This window comes from Orussus abietinus, unplaced genomic scaffold (genome assembly GCF_000612105.2).
Source record: "Orussus abietinus isolate OABI.00-Male unplaced genomic scaffold, Oabi_2.0 scaffold31, whole genome shotgun sequence".
Classification (NCBI taxonomy): Eukaryota; Metazoa; Arthropoda; class Insecta; order Hymenoptera; family Orussidae; genus Orussus; species Orussus abietinus.
The window spans coordinates 331,031-354,312 of NW_019394774.1; the positions used below are offsets into that span (position 1 = coordinate 331,031).

A 23,282-nucleotide genomic window follows, 5' to 3' on the forward strand; every position below is an offset into this window, starting at 1 on the left:
AATTGCCTCGACGAGATTTCGAGATATCGCCTCGATGCTCCCCTCGTGAAAACGTGGAATTAACTTCGCTTCACCTCTTTTAAACTTTTATTCACCGAGCAATTATCCCTAATTGCCGGCGGACACGTTCCTCGTCGATCGGTCGCCTCGGAGAACGTCCGAAGGAAATTCGCGACAATTTTCTGGATTTTCCACCCGTCTACTTTTTTCCACTTTCCTTTATTTTAGTCGACAGCGATTCAGGTACAATTCTGCGCTTACTAAAGGTACGTCTTATGCTCTATCAAGGTACACTTTTCACGCCGGCTCTTTGCGACACCTAAGTAGTAGTCGAAGTAGTAACTGCCCGCAACGAATCAGGCACGGGACCCTAATTTCAAAAGTAGGTAAATTTATATCTACACTAATCAGGGATTTTCGACACCCACTCGACAGTCGAAAGCGACTATTAATGCTTGTAGGAATTATCTAATAGACATGATGAGCTGGAAAATTATGACAGCTCAGCTGGTCTCGTGCTGGAATGAGCCAATGGCCGGACTTACTACTATCATCAGCGTTGTATTGCACAATCCCAGTCTTACATGCTACTTCATATTTTACCTAACCCTACGAATTCCGACTCCCTCGAAGATTGGAAAAGTTCCACGATTACGCCTTTTTCCAACAGAACTGCGATCGCATCTCGATCTAGAGTCGGAATGAGTCCTTCCTAAGGAGACGTTAGATGTCGAAGAAGATGTTCCTCAAGGTCTACCAAGGGATTTAGGTTCTTCCTTTGAAGCCCGTGAACCTGGGGTCTTCCACGATCTGGACGCTCTTGATCTTCATGCGTTTCAGCCCCTGATATTGCTTCTCTTCGGGTTTCTTCATGGTAGTGTAACTCGAGGTAACCGGCTGGAAGCCATCTTCGTACTCTGGAGAATTCCCAGCGATATTCTGGGCGAACTTCTGGGCAAAGCTACTGGCGAAGTTCTGGTTCCGGGAATACTGCTTCAGACCCTGAGTCAGCTGGGTCAGTTCATAAAGAGGACTCTGAGGAGCCTTGTCACCGAATTCATAGTTCGTACCCTGGGAGAACTCGTTCACGTTGTTGGCGTACTGAGAGAGGTACTGTTGCAGAAGAGCCTTTAGGTTGATGTTGGGTGTTGGCTTTTGGTGGACTGGAGCCACGCCGTCGACCCTGAGGATGATCACCGGAATCAGCGAGTTCCCGGCCTGGATGAACGTGGGTTGGGCGTTCAGGATCGACGACGGGTCTCTTATGTACTGAGAAATAGAAGGGTTGTAGTTCAGCAGGTTCGAGTACTGAAGGTTGGAAAGCGACGCCGAGTCGGTACTGTCCTGACTGTGCTTAAAGGAACTCCCATTTCCGGGGAACACTTTACTCAGATACCGCTGCACTTGCGGGGAATACTTCGACAGGACAGTTGGTGACAGTTGCCCACTTGGTGTGTACAAGCCGGAGCTCGAGGTGGTACTCTTCATGGACCCATCTCCAGGGAAAGTGTATTCAGGATCAGGACTGTCTACGGCGTACTTAGAGGGGGGCTTTTCCTCTTCATAACCGAGTCCGAATTGCGAGTTCTTCGAGTCCTGCTGAACGGACGTCCTGTATCCTGAAGAGGGTGTTGAATATCCAACGTGAGCATTAAATGGCTTGGACCTCTGAGGGAACCTCGACTGGTACATCTCGTAAAGACGCTGCCTGGAGGCGGCGTCGTAATCATCAACAGCCGATGCCGAAGACGCCCCAGAAGAGGCCGAGGACACGAATTGACTCTGCTGTTGGTGGTTTGAGTTCTGGTCGTCGGGAAACTGAGCCGGCCTCTGGGAATAGATGTTCCCCAAGCTCTCGGAAGAATATTGGGAATTCGGGACATTTTGGAACCCTGATGTCTGGCCCTGACCCTGATAACCTGCGTGATTCGTCTTCGTGGCTGCTGGGAACTGGGAGTAGGTGTTGGAGTACGAGACGGGCGGCAAATCGGAGATCTTCCCGTCAGGATACTTCCACACGATCTTGTGCTCGTACTTCACTCCGTTCTCGTATGTGTACCTTGGAAGGTTTCCAAAAGATTGAATCGGCGACCCTGGAGAGTAAGCCGAACCCAGGACTTCCGGTCTGAGGGTGGTGGGTCCCCCAAAATGGGGCCTAGGAGTGCTGTATCCTTCCGCATTGATCCCAGAGTCATAGGAACCCGCACTGGGACCAGAATAACTAGGCCTGGAACTTTGGAACTCCTCGTAGAGTGGCCTCGCCGTGGTGTATGCGCCCTGGCCCAACCCAGAAGAATAAGAGTTCCCTTTGAAAACAGTCCTCGGCGTGGTGTAGCTCTGGAACGCAGGCTTCGTGGTCGAAAATCCCCCTTGAAACGCTCCAAATGGGGTCGGCGTGGTCTTTTGAAGCTTGGTTCTTTGTCCAAACACAAGCGGACTGTCTTGGTACTGCAGCTTCAAGGCTTGCGGCTGATTCGAAGATCCGGAGCCACCTCGAAGAGGATCCTGACGCAGAGTTCCGGCGTAGGGGCTGGTCGTAGCCTCTTGGGGTCTTTCGGTAATGGGCTTGACGGACTCAATGATGGTTTTTGGCTGAAATGGACTGATGGATTCCTCGATACTGACCGTGGTCCCGGTCTTCCCTGCTGGGAAATAGTAGTTGTACTTCCCGGAGAACAAGTTGTTCCTCTCGAACCCATATCCAACGTTGCCGTTCACGGTCCTCTTTGACTTCTCATCCCCTGAGGCGTCCGAGCCGTTTATAAAGTCCAGGAGAATTATTGGAGGCAAGATGGGCAGTGGTCCTTCCTCGGGGTCGATTTCTTCAGTCTTGTCCGTGTTGGTGGTGTCGTTCACCTTCGGAGGATCCTTCGTGCCTTCGACCTTGTCTTCGCTTCTCGACGCATCCTTCGGCTTCTCCTCGTCCGACTCGCAGGTCGCCAGGATCAGCAGAGCGGAAATGACCTGCGGAACAAATTTTGCATCAGACCACGAAGTGCGCACGCGCCGATCAGGCTCTCCTCGTGGTCGTAAATCTCGAAGCACAGTCATTGGAAAAGTAGCAGCCTCACTTTCTCCGCGATTCCTCTCCCCGGGAACTCCAGTTCTCTCGATTTCTTTCTCCGGAGACGAAAGATTCTTCGGTAGACATTTTTTTTTTCGGTTTTCAAAACATCTCATATCCCCACAAATTTTATAGGTTCAAAAAAACCCATCGTCGAAATACAATTTTTGTTGTAGCAGATTCGAAAGTATAATTAACCACGAAACGTAATAATACATTAATTGGTAACAAAGTGAACTAGCGAATACACAAAAATGAGCCAGCAAGTATATTAAAAGAAGCTAGTAAAATGAGTAATAGTCGTCTTGTATAGTCCTAAAATGTATTAGTTGAGGTTCGTCTCAATTTGACGCATCCAGGAAAGTGGACGGGTCCAATTACCCGGATTGGTGAGGACGTGCACTTCAAAGAACACCTTCACGAAGCCTTCGGAAACGTCCCTCGGAAGGCAATCGGCCATTGTTCGACATAACGAAGGAGAGTCGTCGCGGAAATGAGATCATTAGCATGACGCGCCGCCATGACGTAGTCGGACCCATTGTTCGCGGGGCGATCGTTCGGAGAGCAAAAGGACAATCGGGCAAAAGGAAGTCGAGTATCTCTATCGGAGTAAAAGCAGCCGGAGGTCAGCCGATCCGGTCGGACCGGGTTTCCTCTTCTGCAGTCCCATTTTCACCACTTTCTTTCGCAGAAGATACGCCTCGGCAAAGCCAGACGAGGGGGCCAGAAAGTGGCGCCGATCGCCGGCGGTTTCGATCCCGGCTTCCGTTTCCGATCGATAGATCGACTCGTGGGTTCCGGGTGGACGAGCGTGCGTAAAAGAAATGCCGGAGGGAAATTGAGAAATTATGGGCGGGAAAAAAGAATCCATTGACTCGAGGCTCTCCTAGGAAACGATTTTCGGAGGCCGAAGAAAGCCTCGTGGAAATAGGATCGGATTGCTTATCCGCTCGAGCGAGTTCACGTAATAGCGCGTGGCGGCGCTCAGCTGATCGCGCAAAACGCGCGGATAAATACGGGATTAGCTAATCCAATCGAAATTCCTGGGGGACCATCGGCTCGAAAAAGAGGCCTCGGACGTGGCGAGACTTTCACTGGAGACTCGAGAGCCGGGAGCATCTGCCGTGGACGTCGAAGTCTCTGGCGACGCACGCGGGAAAATCGGAAACGCTTTCTCCGCGATTAATGGCCGCCGATTCCGCCGAGCGATTGTCCTGTCGAAAAGCCTACTCGACGGGACGGGGCATTAATTCGCCGTGACGGGGAAAAAAGGATCCCGAATTAAGTCCAAGTGGACTTTGATGGCTCGATCGTTGCGAAAATCCCACTTAATGGGACGCTCGAGCTGGAACGTGGATATCGAGTCTCGCGTCAAATACATATCCGTTTAATATCCGATCCGGCAGGTCCCAGAGGTGGAATTAATTACTCCGCGGGAGTAATTCCTCCCGAGCAGGGATTCGGTATCCGTAACGTCAATTACTCCCGCGGTGGTTATCGCAAAATAATTCGATAAGCGGATTACGTCCGCCCCAGGCGAAGAATCTCGATAATTTTCCCGATTTTCGCGATGAAATGGCAGAGCGAAGATCGCGCCGCTCGATGGCGTGCAACTGTAATTAGCCGCACTCGTGTCCGCAATTATCCACATCGGCCGATCGTGCGATCGTTCCACCTCAGGAATTTCCCACGTAACTCCACGTCACGACTCGCGCCATCGATTTCCTTCCTCGTCCTCTTGAGGGACGCTCTCGATTATTTAATTCGGTCCACTTTTAACCCCCTCGATTTACGGGTAGGAGGAAAAGGACTCTTCCCTATCTCGGGAACACATTTTGTCTAGAGAGTCCCCAAGAAATCGAGAAAGGAACCTGCCTGAATACCCTGCAAAGGAAATTCTAACGACCTTCCTCCGACTTTTTTTGGAAATTAAAATTCGGGAGGGCAGGATAAACCTCGCGGGGATTTTTCATACGTGGAAATGGGCTTTGGGAAAACTTTCACGAGCGTTTACTCACGTATATCCAGGCGAGCTTCATCTCGGCCGACCTTAAACCTGCTGGCTTGGAAGACGGATCGTGTGTGTTTGGTACTGATGAAGCCGGGACCGCAGCATCCCACCTTATATGCCCTCGCTCCTGAGCGAGAAGGACAAGATATTATAGTTTCTCTTCGGCAAGTCGAGTGCCATCGACTTGTTCGATACGCGAAGACACCTGCCAAGAGCGTAGGAGACTCTTCGGGACCTCTACCTTTCCACGGCCACGAAGGCGACCTCCCCAAACCTGGATTTCTACGCCATTGACGACCTTACCTAGACTCCTCGGCATCTAATGAATGTCTTTTCAGTTTCGACCTACTACCTAATACCTAACACACTCCAATCCCTCCCATTCCAGTCAAATTCACCTCCGTAATTCAGGAAGCACGTAATGGGTCAATGGGTGTCCTCAATGGACTCTTCATCCTTTTCCATTAAAATTTTTACATATTTTCATTTTTTTTTTCATTTCTGCACGGGTGACGTCCAGGCTTAATTCCTCCATATTTCACGCAGGGGGATTTAGGCGTCAAGGAAGGATTTAAGGATGCAAATTAGTATTGGTATTATTGATTCTAATGGCACGAAACAGGCGGGCGTGAGTTTGGGCCCCGAAAAAGAAAATCGCGCGTGAATCTATTCGTTGGGCAATCATTGGACGTGGATCCTCGTTAGAGAGACTTTAGTGACGTTTCGCAATGTCTGGGTGTATTTTAATTCCTTAAAAACCTATTGAAAAGTCCACATAACTGTTATTGCGGAAGAACTCGAGGAAAATTTCACAGATATTTAACGGGGCCATTTCACGCATTGTGGAGGCCCCTTAACACTATTTCTACCACGATTTTGTGTATACCTATTTCGACCAAAAGGTTTTGATGAGCTGGAGGAAAATGATACCGCTAAATAAATTTAACAATTATTATATGAAAACTCAAAACATTCATTCAGAGAAAATTATTAAAGTTTGAAAATAATTTCAAGTTAAAATTTTAAAAGGTGTCTTTTGACACCTTTGGTAGAAATAGTGTTAAAGCATGACCTCCGAAAATGGGAGCCGGTAAAAGTGCTCGGAACCTTGATTCGGATATTCCGGGTAACTAGTGATAGCCCTCGTTTTCAGAAGCAGATAAATGGCCTCCGAGATAAGCACGACCAGAATCCGCTTTCTCGTTTCTCGGGTTTATCTATTATTAATGCATTTGTGTGACGCGCAGTACATACCTGTAGTTTCTCACACCTAAATTTCAGTTGTACACTTTTAAGTACTAGGGGAAACTTCTGAAAATATTTAAAACTTTTTCAATATAAATCGAAACCCGTTAAACTCAATTTTCTTGAAGTTCCAATCTTTTTATCGCATTATTAATTTTTCATTTTTCTTATTTTTCTATTACTTCGTGGTGGAAGCTTCTCATAGTATTTAAAACTTTTTCTTATTTGCGAAGGTGCATAAAAATATATAAATATGCACTGGGCGTATATTATGTATTACTGTTACCGTGAGTATTATCATCCGAGATTTTATGCAATCTATTTCTGAAAAGGAACAATGCACGCTAACCTACTGTTACGAAATTACGGGGGGCATAATCAGGGAAATACTGTTCACTCTGGTTAATAAACTTAATCACCTGGATGGCTAGCGCCAACGAAATTATAGCCAAAAGTTGATAGCTGACATAAACGCGTGATTGATGGGCGGAAGGATATGGTGATAATGGATGGGTACCCGTTCCGTGATGGATACTCTCTGGATGAGACTATCAACCTCCATTACCAGACGAACCCGATGTAAGTACGCTAACGATCTCCTGATTGCGTACAATAAATAATTAATTGAACGTCAACAATTATGTGAACTAAAATGACTCAAATTTAATTATCGAATTAAATATTTGGGCCTTTAATTCAAGATTCTGACAACTAATAGTCTATACTATCATGAATAAAAAACACCCAAATATAGGTACCAACAATTTCCTGATTAAAACTAACCGAAATTAAATAATTCGGTGTTTTTAATTCAAGATGTCCAATAAATCAGAACATCTTGTTCTTGATTAAAACTAACCAAATTTAATTGGCCAGGCAATTCAATTTTGATATTATCGATTTAAGATAATGGCTAAGTTATTGGTAAATATATTTGTTATAAGGATGGTTAATTTAAAAAAAAATATAAAAAGTAACCGAAGGTATCTCCTTGTAGGGAACGGTACTTGTTAATTGACAAGGTCGGGAATTATCATATAACGGTGAGCGAGAAAGTAAAGATGTCTCGAAGGGAATTCTGGATGCTGGAGATCTGGAACGACTCGACAGAGCCGACCGTAAAAACTTTGACAAAGAGGACCGGGGCGGGTGTTTTCTAAGATTTTATTTAAAAAGGCGTATAAAAAAGGTGAATGGAGAACGGGCGCAAAGATATGCGTGCGTGTAGATGCGACAAAACTATGCATGCCGTGTCATGGTCATCGATGAAAGACTAGATGAGATGTTACTTCCTTCCAAAATCGCGGCTCGTCATCCTCCTCGTCCTGTCCAAGGCTTCAATCTCTACCGCGAATTGGGCAACCAACTCGGACTCATTTTTTTTATTTTCCGCAACTCGATGCGTCGAAATGATCCATCTTTAGGGTTCCGCCTTGACTTTCTCAAAGGTGTGGCCAAAAGCTCCCTTGGATGGGAGAAATCCTCCCTCGAGTTTTATCGGCCTCTCTCGGTACCTGAAATGAGGATCTTTAGCAACATTGTGGGCGTGAGAATCGTTACCGACAATTTGGAGAACGTTCACTGAAAATTGTGAACATGAGAATTTCAAACTCAAAAACGCAGAAAAATAATGCAATCTCGATGACCTGGTTAAAGTTGACATTACTCATTCAAAAAGTTCAGGAAACAACATTTTCTGCTCAGTTTGACGCGCCAGGCTGAACATCGCAAACAATGGCTAGGTCAGTGTTTCGCGTCCATGTATATTTGACGCGAAACTCTACCGAGTTTCTTAATCTTCAATGCCATTGTAGACACGAGGATTTTCAGCAACATTGTGGTCGTAAGAATCGTTACCGACAATTTGAACACGAGAACGTTCACTGAAAAGTTTGAATATAAGAATTTCAAACTCAAAAACCCAGAAAAATAATGCAATCTCGATGACCTGGTTAATGTTGACATTACTCATTGAAGAAGTTCAGGAAACATTTTCTGCCCAATTTGACGCGCCAGGCTGAACATTGCAGATAATGACTAGGTCAGTGTTTCACGCCCATGTATATTTGGCGCGAAACTCTAACGAGTTTCTTAATCTTCAATGCTATTGTATGTAGATACGAGGATTTTTTGCCACATTGTGGGCGTGAGAATTGTTACCGACAACTTGAACACGAGAACGTTCACTGAAAATTGTGAACATGAGAATTTTCCAGCTAGAAAAACGCAGAAAAATACGTCAATCTAAACATCGCAGATGACTAGGTCAGGGTTTCGCGCCTACATATATATATGAGCGCGAAACTCTACCGAGTTTCTTAATCTGCCATTGCAGACATGAAGATTTTTAGCCACATTATAGGCGTGAGAATTGTTACCGACAATTTGAACACGAGAATTTCACAGGTAGAAAAACGCAGAAAAGTGCGCCAGGCTAGACATCACAGATAATGACTAGGTCAGGGTGTCACGCCTATATATAGCGTTGGTGCATAAGTGCGTGCGTTTTTTCGAACCAGGAAAACTAGTTCGAACAAATGAAACCGAAAAGAAAATCCACGAACTCATGCCCCAGCCCAATATATTTGGTGGGAAACTCTCCCAAGTTTCTTAAACTTGGCCACAATTGCAGACATTCTGCTGATAGCGACACGTATTAAATTTGAAACGTAATAAGAAAAAAAAAGAAATGGTAAAACCGAGGAAAATCGGGAAAATCTTCCCAGGTCTACCTGGCGGAGTCCTGAGCAGCGATGACGTGGCTCGGGACGTACGTGTCCAGCAGCGATTTGGGCTCTCCGTCGAGCTGATGACCATTCGAGAACTGACGATGGTCACCCCCATCAGGGACCGTCAGCAGTTGGGAGTCCTCCGGGTCGAAATTTTGGGCCGGTAGCTGGGGCGGTGAGAAACTCGTTCTCGGCTCTTCCGGGATCTGCAACGACGACGTTTCTGAGAAAGGAATCCTTCCTTTCTTCCGCGAGTTTCTTTTTCCGAGCCAGAAGCTCGGTTAGCCGGCGCGGTTTGCGTAACGCAAACGGCACCACCGAAGCCCGTTAGCAAGGTACCTTGACGTAATTTTGCGAAACGACCGGCGCTGGCAAAGCAGTTTTCGCCACCTGGTCGGGAAGTGAAGGCGAGAGGTAGAACTGTTGCGGTTGGGTGTATTGGCTGTATTGGCTCGGTTGATGGCCGTTGTGCGCCAAAGAGTTGTCCTGGATGAACGCCGGGCTTTGCAAATAGAGCAATCCCGGATGGTTGTAAACCAGCTCGTACCGCGGTCGAGACTGCCCTATAAGGGCCTGGGTATGGGAGTACTTCTTCTGTTGGGGGTACACCTGATCCTGCTGGACGTAAACCGCAGCTGCAGGGTCTGCAGGTGCCAGGGGGACCGTGGAAGCCCCCGGCGTCACCAAGGACCTCGCATCTTCGGTCGCTGCATACGTCAAACCTTTAGGAGCCTGGAACCAAAGGATTGCCACATTTTTTTAAATGTTCCTTCGGAACTATTATCTCTCTTATGGAATCCTTGGATCCTGGGAATGAACCCTTAGAAACATATCGCTTCTCAGAGTCCTTGCGACAGGAGATTGGAATGGAGGAATTAGGCTCCTAGGAACTTGGAATCCGGGCATCGGTCATCCAGGATTTATCGAAATTCGATAGAAATTCCTATCTCATTCGTGGATTACTCGGTCAATGGAAACCTTAGGTACTTTTTTTAGAGTCCTTGGTCCGCGATATACCGGGATTAGCTGGTAGGAACCTGGGACCAAGGATGTGGCCACCTAGATTTTCCCGAAAATTTGTCATAAATTAATATCTCTCTTGTGGACGCAGCTGATCCTGGGAATCGTAAATTCTTACGTTACGTTATTTTCCGAGGTCGCTATATCACAGCAATATATCCTCAAGGATCTAAAGCCAAGGAGTCCGGTCATCTAGGGATTCTCAAAAATCCTTGAAATATTCATATCTCTGTCCCGAATCCGGGAGATATCTTACCTCAAGACCCATGCGACAAAATGTCTCGGCATTATCAGAAGCCCTTAAGGTGATATGAAAGCGTGATATATACATAACAAAAAGTCAAAACATTTATAAAACTTTTCTCCAAATTGGGTGCACCGAATTATCTGAAACTTTAACACGTGATTGTGGAGGCCCTAAAGAATAACGCGCTGCTCATGAAATTTCTTTTATCGAAAAAAAATGTTCTACTTATCTCGGACAAGAGCTAAAAAAAAATATTTTTTCTTGAAAAATCAAATTTCACGGGCAGCGCGTTCTTCCTTAGAACCTCCATAATCACGTGTTAAATTTTCCGATAATTCGGTGCACCCAGTTTGGAGAAAAGTTATATAAATATGTTGACTTTTCGGTACGTCTATATCACACTTCCATATCGCCTTAAGAATCTGGAGCAAGAGTATTCCCTCATTCGGGGATTCCCTGAAATCCTTGAAAAATTTCTATTTCTCTCTCGGATCCGTCAGATCCTGGGAATCAAATCCGAGAAATATCGCTCCTAGAGGTCCTTGCGTCACGATATCTACCGGTATTATTATGTCACTGCCTCGATCGCAATTTTAATCTCCGGAGCAACGACCCCGCGTCCCAGTTGTGCATCGCGCCGTAACCTCGGGATATCGTAAAGTTTCCAATCTAGGGAATTTCACGTTTGGCCGAATCCCCTAAATCGGTGGCACCCCGATCACCCGACCCGCTTATTTCGGAACTCGTACCTTAGAGGTGAGTGCCAATTGCGATTGTTGGTTGTACTTGGACCCGTACGTCACGTACTGAGGTTGTTGGACCTCTTGGTAGGCCACCCTGGAAGATGGGAACAACTGGGCGTTGCTAAATCCTGGATTGTAGATTGGGATCGCGATCTTCTGCGCAGCTTCCGTTGCCAATCGGTGCAACAGGGGTTGCACCTGTCCCTTGGTTAAGGGCACCTGACCAAAACTCAAACCCGGGTAATAGGACAGCAGCTGATGCATCGGGATGTTGACGTACAGAGTGTCTACAAATCAAAATTTTCCATCAGGCCAAAGAAAGATTATACCTGAAATGCTTTTTCAAAAGAAATTCTAAAATATGGATTTTTGCGGATATTTCAAAGCTCACGTGGAACATTTAATCAAGGCCCAAACGATAGCCAGGTGACAAGATAGGAGCTGACGTAAAAGAATTAACAGAATTTGAACGAAGAAAATGTCTCGTAAAGCAAAGTTTAGAATAAAAATTGACAGAATAAGAATTTTTTTGTCCAAAACCAAACGGCCCAGTGAATTTCTAGGAATATTTCGATGCTTCTAAAAGTTCCTTGGAGGTAAGCACCTGATCAAGAATGCAGCTTATATACAACAATAGCAGATGCTGGTATACGGCATCTCTATTTGAAAGAGTTTTTCGAAATAAATTCCCAAATCTAACCTTTCAATAAAATCCCATGAATATTATAAAACCCTGACGCAGCTCCTCGGTTACAGGCATCTAATCAGACCCCAAAAAATTAATATGCGGATGTTAACGTTCAAAGTGTCTAACAGGTAACATTTCCAGTCAGCATTGACAAGACCATCATCTCTATTCAGGGTTTAAAAGAATTCCGGAATCAATCTGTTCAGCGAATTTCCACGAGTATCCCAAAGCCCCGAACAATGGAACAATACCATTTATCGAACCCCATGATCTCCGTAATCGCGTATCGATATGCATCCGAGATGAAGTCTCGCTTTCGAATTTTCCGCCGAGCAGCCACTTCCTCTTACTGCAACGATCGGTTTTTCTGCAGGATTAAGGTAGACCCGAAGAGGTGTTATACCTTTGTTGGGACTCTTCAGGTACTTCTCGGTTACGACTTTCTGCTGAGTACTTTGGATCTGGTTGCCGACCGTGACTTCCGGTTGTTGAAGGAGCAATTGCTGCGGTTCATAAGCGCCCTGGGCGACGCTTTTTTGCCCAATTTCAGCCTGCTGCTGGTAATCGGCGAAATACTGCAGGGGCTGCAGATTCTGCCGATCGGCCTGCAGGATGGAATTCTGCGGCTGGTACGCCACCTCGTTCGCCGAGTACTTTATCCCGCTGTACTCTTCCGGGTGGACCTGCTAATTACCCACCGTGATAATGCCGATCTCCCGATCTGGATAATCCCGTTTTTGCGATTCGCCCCGCGAGTGGCTCGCGAGTCGAATCGCTTTTGCATGGACGATCGATTAACCCTTCCCGATCGAATCGCGCGCCTCCGCGGAATAGCCGCGGTTTTTGCGGCCATTTTTTAAAGCTCAATTAATCCAGGCAATTCACCTCGATTTTACTTCCCCTGCCTCCGTATATACCGCGGCCGGTATTAATCAAGAGATATCGAAGCTACAACGAAAGCCATTAATCATAAGTGCCCCGCAACGTGTACTCCACCCCGTACTTGGAGGCGCGAAGGAAAAGGCTCGCTTTAGAAATCCTACAGTCATCCCGTGCATCTGTTGCAGCTTCCGTAATAACGAGTGCGAGTTCCTCGTTGCATTTACTAGGTGCGATCGCCTCGTAAAAATCGGTTACCATAAATTAACGCATCCTAGGAGGGAACGCACTTTGCAAGCTGTCGAGGGCGTTCCGGAAGCGCGTCTTCGCGGGCTGCATCGCGGCTGGACGAGGGCAGAGATGCACTTTTTTAGTGGCGAGCTCTTTTATTAGGAAACCCGAAGTCATAGACCAGCTCTGCACGTGCAATCACGAGGGGTCGGGCTGTTACACGCTCGTAAAAGTGGTACCCACCGTGTACTTAACGGGTTGCGGCTGGTGCGAAGCTGCAAAGGTCGAGGCCTGATCGCTCTGCTGAAGCTGGCCCTGAAGAGGCTGGTATCGATGCTGGGCCACTTCCAGTTTCTCCTGGTACCGCTCTTCGGATTGTGCATCCTCCACTTTGGACTTGCTCTCGGCTCGTAAGTTGTCCCTTTCGATGTCCTCCAGGTTGATCTTCTTCTCGGCCAGCGCCACGCCGAAGCAAAGGAGCACCACTTGGATCCTCTGTGGAAAATGTGGAAAATTATTACTCATCCACTTTCGATCGAGGAAATCTCGCGGTTTACGGGGAATCGCGTTTTTCGGTCTTTCTCTTTTCGCCTAGAAAGCAGCAAATTGCACCGACAAAGTGCGGCGCAATGGAAAGTCGTCCGTCATTGTCTCCCGATTACGTCCTAGAGGGATCTGTGTTCACCATTGGGTCTCCAACAAAAAGGACGCGTGTCAGGTGCACTTTCACTGCTCGCAAAGTTCTGGGTCAAACGACCGACATGGAGCACTCTTATATAGACTGGACCCTGCCAGGACCAGGGAGGAGGCCTCCCATTCGCGAATGCATCGTCTCGGCTTGAAGTAAAAGTACTCTCCTCTTTCGGAGGCGCCTCCGAGTCGGAATTTCGGTCGGGCCCTCTTCGACCACCTTTCTCAATGGCTTCAAAAAAAATATGACACTCCACCTGGAGGAACTTGTTCTACGATCAAGGTCTTATTCACCTATCTGGAGCTACTGCCCCACTTGTAGGATATGTGCCCTGCGTTCCACGGCACGTTCGTCGTTACGGGTTTCTTCTACTTATTATAACCGGGAAAATGCCGTACCCACTTTTACTTCGGTACTCCGACACTCGATTCTCGAAATAAGATCTGGTATCGACTTCTACGTGCGAACCTTCTCGGAAAGCGAACCACAAACCGACTTTCCAGGGCACTCTTCAGGGAATCCAGATGCCGAAGATCCGATCAGCTCCGAACGGTTCTAATCGCGGAACTCTGATCTATAATCCCCAACGAACTTCGAATAACTACAGTATTGTTATTATTATTTTATTGTTACCTTCCCCGCAAAAGTACGCGATATTGGAAAAAAGGAATTAAAGAATCTACTGCGTGAAGCGAGATTTTGTACACCTTATACATATGTTACTAACAATAAGAAGAGTCGTATATAAAATGATAAAAAATATGTACATCATTGTTATCATCATCTAATTATTACCTCCCAGAATGTGGACGATGTTAAGAAGGGAATACTCAAATTTGCGTTCATGGGGTGAGAATTCGTAGATTTTACACATGTATGAGCTTCCTGCTCTTACGTGGAATGGTAAAAAAATTGTATTCTATATCATTCGCCAGCATTCGTTATAACGGCATAATATCATAATCATCATCTAAGTATTACCTCCCAGAATATGTTCGATTTTGAGAAAAAATTGTTTAAATTTGTGATCATGGGGTGAGAATTCGCAGATTTTACACATATGTGAGCTTCCTGGTCTTATGTATGAATGATAGAATGATAAAAAAAAATTCTGCTGTATGTTTTCCACCAGTATTTGTAATAATAGACTAGTATCGTAAGTCGCGCATTGGTCTCCTCCCACGCGCAGTTTTTCGCAAGAAATCTCAAAATATTAGTCGAGGGTGTACCTACCATGTCGAAACTGAAAAATTGGCACACGACACGAGCCACCTAGCTCAACTATAAAAGCAAAGCTGTTCTCCTTCACTTATATAGCCTTTACCCCTACTTTGACCAAACCCCGACGGATCTACGCGCTCTTCGAGGCCCCGTCTTCATGGACGAGTCCGCACACCTCGTCGACTATTACCGACCGAGCAACGGTATCATCTCCCTTCACCAAGAACAAGTCGGCCAGTAATTCATGCATCGAGTCGGAAAGCCAGATATAAATTTGCATTCCGCCTAAAAGACCAGGAGAAGAAGGTGGAGTGCGCAAACGCTGGACACGGAAAGACCCTTAAGAGGTTCCGGCCGGTTCCGGTCCCTCGATTTCGCGTTCCGCAGTCTTGCCGGTTATAACTCGGCTTCTTTCGACGGTATTATTTAATTATCATCCCGCCGTAACAGTGGCAATGGGCTCCGCTAGTCTAGGAGGCAATAAAGCTCCTGTAAGAGCCGTCGTAAAATCGAGGGGCAATATCGAGCGGTCGATCGCTTCTCGGCGCCCGAATGCCCGGGATTATCGCATCGGCACTTCGAGATCGATCGGCCGGGATTGACATCGATCCACTGTTTTATTTACGAGTCCTCGGAAGGAGCGACTTTCTTCGGGAACGACGGCCACCCGGAAGAGCCGGGACCAAGCGTACCAGGGGAGGAACAGGACTGGCCGGTATATGCTGGTCCGAGAAAGATGAAAGTGGGAAACGATAAAATTTAAACGATATCGTCAACTCAGGCCATCCCGTAGAACTCTTCGGTGGAAACTTCCGACCTGACGGAAAACATGAAGAAGCCTGGGAACGCCTTCGACGTGGTCAACATACCTGGAGTTATCGATCTCGGATGAATCTCAGATCAGCTCCAACGATATCGATTGTGTCATTGATTGTGTAATCATATGTTGAAATAAACCCACAACTCACTGTGGGGATTAACTCGTTAGCAGAGGTTGGTGGAACCGGCGAATCCACTATTTTTCTTATCATATAGTTGGTGGTCAGAAATTTCAGTTTCGATGTTATACAAGAAGAGACTTCAGAGATCATTTTTATCTCTGGAACCTTTCAATTCCTCGGAATTCTTCAATTGAATCGGGTAATTTTATACAACCCTAGTAGCACGGAATAATTTCTAAATGTTTATTTGTAATCTTTGCTAAATATCTTGGGCGACAGATTTTTTAAGACGTCTCGTAGATTTCATTCGAAGATTTCTGAAATATTGCTTGAAAATCTCAATGACATATTTAGTTTCAATAATTTATAAACGTATATAGAAATTATACTTTTTAATTTATGAACATATAATAAAGATATTTTTTTTACTTCACGATTATTATCGGACACTTCATTTGGTATCAAAAAACACGACAAATTATTCTAATACTTTCGTTCTGCTTTTTCATTATGGGAGCAAAACGTGTGATTTAGACTTTAAATATTTTCAAAACGTTTATGATGTATTCGGCAGATAATATTTAAAATTTCCTTATATTGAAATGAAACGAAATGTTTTATATATCTGGTAGAAAAATATTATAAAAACACGTGGAGCTAATGTTATACAAATATTATAAAGATAATATTCCAAAGAAAACTTTTTCCAAATATTTCAAACCTCTGCTAAATATTTACAAAATGTACAACATATCGTTAAACATATAGAAAATGTAGGAAAAATATTTTGTGCTCCTAGGGAAGTTAGAACGGAAAATCTTAAAATCACTTTTCATTGAAGGAAGACAGAGTAAAGCTAATTAGAAAATATATTACTATGAATTTATTGAATTATCGCATTCATAAGAAGCGGAATTTAAATATGTAATTAATTATTATACTATGTTACCGATATTATTATTAGAAATTTAGGCCTGCGGAAACGGATATAAGTGTGTTTGAAGTTGTAATAGGACCGATTTCATTGACGTCTTCCTGTTTCAAATTCGCGGATTGCACTTCAAACCATATTTCATGAGATTATATATGAACTCCAAAATTTTCAACTCAAGTCCACTAGAAGAACACGAAGCGATCTCGTACATCTTGAAAAATCTCCTAGCACTTTTAACGCGTGTCGTAATCGACTAGAAAGGCGTTGTCGCTAATTAATGGACGATCCTCGATTTTTTGCGACATCTCTCACGAAAAACCCATTTCGTGGTGCCTTGCTAATCAGCGGATTTTACGCAATCCGATCGAAGAAGACTAAACTCGTTTGCCGATTGATTCGCGAACCGATTGCTTCAGGGTTGCACTAATTGAAGCGTAATATCTGGTTCCGGCACGCCTTGCATGGAGCAAGAAAAATCCAGCCCGTAATTCCGCAACTCGGAGTTAATTCGGTCAGTGTCGAGTTCAAGGGAAGTTACGAGAGGATTCAATTAGTGTCAGACATTTTTATCAAGGGAGAAATAATCACACAGGGACTTTAAATGACCGGAAAATGAAGGCCTTGGTCCTTTCTCTAGAATGGTTCTGCGAGCTTTACTGCAGGTAATTGCACATCGATGCCTCGTCCTGGAAGTGCGTGGTCTTCAGCTTCAATGGACGCGATCACCTCCCCGAGAGTGCCGTAATTTAATAGATGGCTTTATGACCCTGTGGTCAGGCTCGTAGGACAGGAAAGGCAAACATATAGGATTAAAGAAAGAGAGAAAAAGGAAAAGACTTCGATGGACGCGAAGCGGTGAGACGCGAAGAGGTGAAGGCCGAACTGTCGAATTCCACAGACAAGAGGACTTTGTTGCACTAGAACTATGCAAAAAAAATTCAATGAAAAATATACGGAAGTCCCTCAGCCACGAAGACACATGAACAGGGAAGAAAGGATCGACTTTCGAAATTTTTTGCATACATTTTTTAATAAATTCCGCACGCCTAGACGCACCTTTACAAGGCCTTCGAGATGATCCAGACAAGAGGACTTTGTTGCACTTTAATTGAGCAAAAAATGAAACGAAAAATACGCGGAAATGACTCAGCCATGACGACACGTGAACAGGTAAGAAAGGATCGGCCTTCGACATTTTTTGCATAAATTTTGGAATAAATTCCGCGCGCCTAGACGCGCTTCTGCGAGGCCTCCGAAGTGATCCAGACAAGAGGACATTGTTGCACTTAAATTGAGCAAAAAAATGAAACGAAAAATATCCGGAAATGATTCAGCCATGACGACACGTGAACAGGGAAGAAAGGATCGGCTTTCGAAATTTCTTGCATAAATTTTTGAATAAATTCCGCACGCCTAGACGCGCTTCTACAAGGCCTTCAGGGTGATCCAGTAGAAAGCAGAAAAAGGTCCGTGTTACATGGAATCATTTCCCGAAGAAAGAAGACCACTTTCTAAACGGGATCGACCACAAATTCCGCTGTGGCACCTGTGCCGCCCAAGAGGCCATCACGTAAATCATCGATTTGCTAGATCTTCGGGAGACGGAGATCTCGATGCAGTTCCGGGTCATCAGACATCACCCCTAGACAGGTGCATTTGCAGGTGTCAATCACATCCATGGCGGAGAAATCGATTGTTACCCCGGTACACAACTAGGAACCCTCACTAAGAAGGAGTAATTAAAATCCTAACTTCTCATTACGCGTTTACCTTTGTTGGCGTGAGACAATTATCACGACCAAAGGCCCCGGTAATTCCAGGCGGACGCGCGCGAAAGAAGTCCGTGGCCCAGTTTCTAGGAGCGATATTCATTTTAAGGCCACAATAAGACCACCTTTCTATCCCAGGATTTTCTTTGAGTTTTCCCTGTCCCCTGTAAGACCGCAATTTCCTGTTCACCACCAACAGCAAAGCAGAGTTGGCGTGGCCAAAAACTGAAAATCGCCACCCAAGGCTTGACCTTTTGAAATTCGATTTCTACGACTCCTCCCATCGATGGTAAACTCGGTTTACATATATCGCATTAATTGCAAGATATCGGGAGATCTTAACGGTCGAAATCGAGCGGCGAACTTTCGGGTCAGGCGGCATCCTGCAGCATTGGGATCAGGACGTTGGCTCCGAGTCGAGAAAGTAAGAGGCTGAGAGAGGTCCATCGAATCGCTCTTTTTTTCCCCTCTCCCGCGGTGGGAATTTCGAAAATAAAGCAAAATGCCACCGACGACTCTCCGCGCTCGTCTTTTACCTTTTTCGCGGATTTCCCTCTCTCTTGGGGCCCGAGCCTCGAAGAGCTTCTTGACAATCGGCACGTCGACCCGGAAGATTAACGACGGACGAGAGAGGGCCCTGTGAACCCGGCAAGAACCAGCCGAAGTCTTCGAGAAACCCGTGAAATTCTTTTTCTTCATCTTCGCCCTTCTTTCAAGATTTTTTTGTAATTTTCTAAGTGCCCCTGCAAGGGGGGAAAATTAAAAGGCTGGACGAGAGCCGGCCCGGGGCCATCTTGGCGCGCTGCGAGAAGCAAAATATGGAACAACCTGTTATTAAGAAGAACTAGGCCTCGTTAAGGCACTCTCCTCGAAAAGGGGAATTAATTGTAATTAGCCGGTTTCTCCAACGGATGCCTTCCCGATCAGTGGACACATCCGCCGTGGATCGGTTCCAGGGAACCTAGGAAAACCTCGCCCACCAACTTTCATGATGAACCCCTTCGTCATCGAAGACTGGAAAAGCACATTATTCATCCCAAGAAATCCGAGAAGAGGCACTCTGCAGTTAACGTAACAGTATCAACAATCATTTATTACCAGGTCGCTACAAGCCTCTTTTGTATAAATAACATTGGTCCAGTTCATGATGGGGAAGAAAGGAACGGGAAATTAACGAGAAACTTTCCAACGAAATGTCAGGCAATTTTTACGCTAATTACATCCTATGTTCGACGTCTCGAGCGATCCTCCTATTTTTCGGTTGGACAAGAAAGGATCGAAATCGACCCCGACGTTTCTCAGAAGTGGAGACTACACTATTTAATCTGCTCCGTCGACATAACGCAAAGGCAGAAATGTATGGAATAAGATTAGCTGCCGGCTACCGGAGAACCGAGTAGAACCTTCACCAGGCGCCTCCACCTGGCACGTCGAGCTATCACTTCCATCTACCAGCTCCAGATAGCACCTCCACCTAGCCAGGACCACGGATAGGCGTGGCGCTTCCTTTCTCCATCCTCCTGCACCCATGGACCCAACCACGACCTGGATCTCCGCTTCCGAGAACTCCGATTCATCCTCCCCCGCTCCTCCTCTTCCTCTTCAAGGTGTCCAGCAAGGAGTCCCTTTACCCGGTGTTCCATCAGCACCGTGGCTTCATTCGGCACGATCATCCTGAGCTTTGGTCGTCGCTCTCGAGGGATCTAAAATAGACGTGACCCACGTGACTCCGACGTCTCCTCGATCTCGATCTGTGTCCCAGATTTTGACACCAGAATTAAAATCGACTTGGGATTGGTCCCCTTAACCTAGGTCGGGTCTGAGAGACGTGGGCCGGAGGTCCGACCCTGCGTCTCGACCCTGATCTACCCCTTACTGGTCTTAGCACCGAAGTTGACGTCCTCCAGATTGGTCATTTTGTATTGCTGCTGTTGCTGCTGCTGCTGAGAAGCCTGTGATGGGCGGTAGCTGTTGAACTGGTAACTGTGAGATTGGGGGGTCTGGACCGACACGAGATTCTGGTGCTGGTACGAGACGGGCCCCTGACCCTGGATCGGGTAGTTCTGTTGAGGCAGGTCGTAGTTCTGGCTGGCTTGGTTCTCATATACTCCATAGTCATCAGAAGGCTGGTTCTTGCTGTTTTTCGGGGGAATGTAGACTCCCTGGGGTTCTTGCATAGCCATCCTGGTTACCGATTTCTGCATATATTGGTTATCGGGGTACTTGGAGCTGGCTTTGGCCAGCGAGGTCACGGGAATGACCTGGGGTTGCTCTGCCGACCTAAGATGGGGATTGGCGGTGTAGTACTGGCTGTTGTCACCCTTTAGAGGCCCGGTGTACACCAAGCCCGTCTTAGCAATGACGTTAGGTACGGTCACGTAGGATTGGGCGTCCTGAGGCTTGGTCAGGGTATTTCTGTTGGAGTCGTAGTTTGCGTAGGACGCATCAGGGGGCGCTTGGTTGCTACTCTGGGCCAATAGCTTGGCCAGAGCCTGACTCATGGCCTGTTCTAGCTGCTGCACCTTGGCGTAGTGACTCGGCAAGGGATAGTCTGGTCCTACAGGCTGCCCTCCAACGCTGATGACCCGGTAGGTAGTCCTGGGTACCGGGATGGGCAGGTTCCTGAAATCCGGCACCGGGACCAGCTGGTTGTACGGACTCTGAGCCTTGTAGGTGCTGGACTGGCTCTCCAAGTCCTTTCCGTTTGACGATATATAGTTCCCTCCATCCACGAACTGGTTCCCATTGGACAAGGACGAGTCCTTGCTCTTGCTCCTCTGGGTCTTCTCCTTCTCCTCCTTCTCGTCCTTCTCGTCTTTCTCGTTGGAGGCGTCCGAAGAGTCGGGCTCGGGTTTTGGTCCTGGTCCTGAATACTCACCCGGTGGTCCAGGAGGATAGGGATGGGGATAATAGTTGGGGGGATAGTATGGCGGTTGATAGTAGTAGCTCGGATAGGGCGGAGATGAATAAGGGCTTCCCGAATAGGTCGCGGGTGTGTAAGGAGCTGATGTTGAGAAAGGATTCACCGTGGAGAAAGGACTTGATGGCGTGTAGCCAGGATTCGAGTAGCCTGAGTAGGGCGTGTAGGGGGTCGTGTAGGTGTAGGGCACCGGGCCGTAATATGGAGAATATGTACTCGTCGAGGGACTCTTCGGGTACGGGTTGTACGTAGAGTAATAAGAGTCTCGCGGGTAATTGCTGCTGTAACTCGCCGTATAGGAATCCCTCGCGTCCAGTTTCGGCGCGTAGAGCTCCGGGGATAATTGGGTAATGATCTCCCTGTCCGTTCCTCTTTTCATCAGCTTTGGACTGTACGGAAATACCGGGTAAATCGGGAGGAACGGCTCGTCGTTCGGATTCCCAGTCTTGTGGTATCGCTGCGCGATTATCGCTGGCGACAGCACGCACAATACCTGAAATAAAAATACTTCATATAGTACCGGTAAACAATTTATTCTTAATTAAACGATGCAAGTGAAATTACAATTCCCGTTGAGAACCTCTCTGGAAGGTATCTCATCCATGATACAAAGAATACAAGAAAGTGATACCGCGCATCCCTTTCTACGGACCAATTACAGTCCACTTCCAAATGTTGCGATATTTTATAACTACCAACCAATCAAAATATTGCGTCGAATACGAAACAAATTGAAGAGAGATTAAATAAAAAAGTATCATATGTCCTCGTCTTTCGTCCTCCCATTCCAGTTTCTACATGATTTTATTGATCATCCATATACGTTTCCGTTTCGAAAATACAATCCATTTGTCATGATACTTCTAAAGAAACCACTGCCATATACACATACACGGATACACATATTGTAATATGGCGGCGTTTTGAAAGGCGTGGAACGAGTCAAAAAAGGACCCAGGTGGAATCACAGCTTATCCCCTTTGCATAATGATCTTATCTAAGAATTTACTATCAGGTATCGAGAAACCCTGAAAATCAGTAATCTATCAGAAGATACCGACCAGCAGCAGCTCCATGTCGAGGTCACCGGTGCTCCTTGGCCTAAGGTCCCCGGGTCACAGTCATCAACCGAGACTTTTCCAGGAGCGAGCCTTCCGTCGTCCAGGTCGGACGGTTAATGATGGATCGCAGGAGCAGGAATTTCTCCTTTATACCCCGAGCCCTGGGGAAAAAATGGGAAACTAGTTCGGGTTTTCTCTGGTCTTATACGTGCCTACGAGCCGGTCATCCCGCGGCGGAGACAGTGGAAATGCACTCGAGGTTCCGATGGCTCGAACGGAATAAATGGGTCGAGCCGCGGTGGGAAATGCATCGGATCTGGAGGTTGCTCCTGAATAGCCAATAAGGGCGATGGACGTCATCGTAGAACGAGTTCGACCCAGGAGAAAACTCGCCCAGACGTCGCCGCTATTGGCCACTGGCAGACGATTACGGCCACTTTCCCGATCGTCATCGTGCTCGAATCTGCGAAGAAAGGCGTGGACCGGATCACTTCGGAAATCTCGAAAGACCCAAGTGCATAGGAGAAGGGAACGGCCGGGTGCCCCGGCGTTCTCCAACGTTCTCCAGCATTCACCAAATGCGTTCTCCAGCGTTCTCCAGCGTTCTCCAAAGGCGTTCTCCAGCGTCCAGCGGGCGATCTCCTTCGACAAGATGATAGATCATTTCACTTTCTCCGGCGAATCGAAGTGGCCATCCACGGGCCACACCTGGGGCCATCGGGCGGACCTTTCCTCTTCGCGATCGAAATCGGAAGTGGCGATCCCCGCTTCCGGGGTTCAGTCCCAAAGTGCCGATCTCCAGCGATACCCGCTCGATTTCTACGACCAATCCGGAGAAATTAAGGGAAAGGGGAATTTCTCCCGAGGGTGAAGTGCCCCATAGCCCGG

General features: G+C 46.6%; 3 protein-coding genes across 3 annotated transcripts; all 3 read right to left on the bottom strand.

The window, feature by feature from the left end:
• Positions 1 to 765: 765 nt before the first annotated feature.
• Positions 766 to 5,394, bottom strand: LOC105698600. The gene is made up of 3 exons (XM_012422978.2): positions 5,317 to 5,394; positions 5,083 to 5,202; positions 766 to 2,964 (listed from the first exon to the last, which is right to left on the bottom strand). The coding sequence occupies exons 1-3, from the start codon at positions 5,392 to 5,394 to the stop codon at positions 766 to 768; spliced, it is 2,397 nt and encodes a 798-aa protein (XP_012278401.2).
• Positions 5,395 to 7,740: 2,346 nt separating this feature from the next.
• On the bottom strand, positions 7,741 to 20,086 carry LOC105698601. Its single transcript, XM_012422979.1, has 7 exons — positions 20,045 to 20,086; positions 13,101 to 13,352; positions 12,151 to 12,430; positions 11,066 to 11,346; positions 9,389 to 9,781; positions 9,053 to 9,255; positions 7,741 to 7,834 (listed from the first exon to the last, which is right to left on the bottom strand). Exons 1-7 carry the CDS (start codon positions 20,084 to 20,086, stop codon positions 7,741 to 7,743), a joined length of 1,545 nt encoding a protein of 514 aa, XP_012278402.1.
• Positions 20,087 to 20,278: 192 nt separating this feature from the next.
• LOC105698602 (adhesive plaque matrix protein-like) lies at positions 20,279 to 22,409 on the bottom strand. The gene is made up of 3 exons (XM_012422980.1): positions 22,395 to 22,409; positions 21,484 to 21,826; positions 20,279 to 21,417 (listed from the first exon to the last, which is right to left on the bottom strand). Exons 1-3 carry the CDS (start codon positions 22,407 to 22,409, stop codon positions 20,279 to 20,281), a joined length of 1,497 nt encoding a protein of 498 aa, XP_012278403.1.
• Between the last annotated feature and the right edge of the window lie 873 nt (positions 22,410 to 23,282).

Excerpts from the sequence above, each read along its gene's own strand:
- LOC105698600 (XM_012422978.2), bottom strand. The coding sequence starts at position 5,394 with ATGCCGAGGAGTCTAGGTAAGGTCGTCAATGGCGTAGAAATCCAGGTT. Across the intron at positions 5,203-5,316 it reads GCCTTCGTGGCCGTGGAAAG|GAGCGAGGGCATATAAGGTG; the intron begins GTAGAGGTCCCG and ends CTTCTCGCTCAG. Across the intron at positions 2,965-5,082 it reads TGAAGCTCGCCTGGATATAC|GTCATTTCCGCTCTGCTGAT; the intron begins GTGAGTAAACGC and ends TTTGTTCCGCAG.
- LOC105698601 (XM_012422979.1), bottom strand. The coding sequence starts at position 20,086 with ATGATCGTGCCGAATGAAGCCACGGTGCTGATGGAACACCGG. Across the intron at positions 12,431-13,100 it reads CGCAACCCGTTAAGTACACG|GTCCACCCGGAAGAGTACAG; the intron begins GTGGGTACCACT and ends GGTAATTAGCAG. Across the intron at positions 7,835-9,052 it reads GCTGCTCAGGACTCCGCCAG|GTACCGAGAGAGGCCGATAA; the intron begins GTAGACCTGGGA and ends TCCTCATTTCAG.
- LOC105698602 (XM_012422980.1), bottom strand. Across the intron at positions 21,418-21,483 it reads CCCCTACACGCCCTACTCAG|CTCCTTACACACCCGCGACC; the intron begins GCTACTCGAATC and ends TCTCAACATCAG.